The sequence below is a fragment of the Trichinella spiralis genome (assembly GCF_000181795.1).
Source record: "Trichinella spiralis strain ISS 195 chromosome Unknown Scfld6648, whole genome shotgun sequence".
In the NCBI taxonomy this organism is placed as follows: Eukaryota; Metazoa; Nematoda; class Enoplea; order Trichinellida; family Trichinellidae; genus Trichinella; species Trichinella spiralis.
The window spans coordinates 1-831 of record NW_003533587.1 but is presented as its reverse complement, the minus strand read 5'-3'; the positions used below and the strand labels follow the sequence as shown (position 1 = coordinate 831).

The 831-nt window shown below is 31.6% G+C and overlaps 1 protein-coding gene across 1 annotated transcript; it reads right to left on the bottom strand.

Moving 5' to 3' along the window:
* Positions 1 to 37: 37 nt before the first annotated feature.
* Positions 38 to 729, bottom strand: Tsp_16042 (conserved hypothetical protein). The gene is made up of 3 exons (XM_003366059.1): positions 572 to 729; positions 173 to 251; positions 38 to 121 (listed from the first exon to the last, which is right to left on the bottom strand). Exons 1-3 carry the CDS (start codon positions 727 to 729, stop codon positions 38 to 40), a joined length of 321 nt encoding a protein of 106 aa, XP_003366107.1.
* Between the last annotated feature and the right edge of the window lie 102 nt (positions 730 to 831).

Below are 831 nucleotides of genomic sequence, written 5' to 3'. Positions count from 1 at the left end.
GAAATGAAACATCCTGCTCCAGCTATTGTGAGCATTGTTATGTTAATCCTTGCACTTCCAAATAAAAGAAGATCAACAGATTTATTACGTAAACTTTGTTGAATTTTTCAGCTAAAATAGACTTAAAATTTATTTCAAATAGTGAAATTTTAATCAAAATACTTAAAATTACTTTAACAACGCATATGTAAATCATAAAATATGAAATATCGATTTCCTGCTCAATACTTTTCCATATGTTTACGTTAAAACTATAGAAAAAGTTTAGAAAAGCGTAGTCGGTTTGGAACCAAAAAAAGACTATAGACCTGAATTTCGTATCAGAATGTGCAGAATAGCGTGTTGCACTCAAAACTGTTATTTGTTTCACGAATTTTACAAAATAAGTCCACACGAAGAAAGAAACTGAAAAATGACGATCCTTTAACGAAAATGTTGTCGCATTTTTTGCCAATAAAACACTTTGAAATTATGAAAATTGAAAATGTTTTGATACCATCATGTACAGCATACTTTGCACTATCCAATAAAACAAATTTCATAAAACTTGAACATACCTCCAGCTTTTTACACGTGTTTTTCTAAAGTGGGATGTGCCACATCCGAACAATCCACCAACGTATCTTTTATATTTACGATGTTCTGTAGACCGAACAAAAATTCCTGGAACCTTTCAGCTTTTATCAAAATATGTCGTATTGTTTCAAAAGAGATGTCACAAAGCTTCATATTATAAAAATGAAAATTGACAGAATGCGGCGAAAAGAAAACCCCCTGGTGTGTGCTACAAACCAACAATCCATCAAAGGGTTAGCTATGCATTCCTTGCTA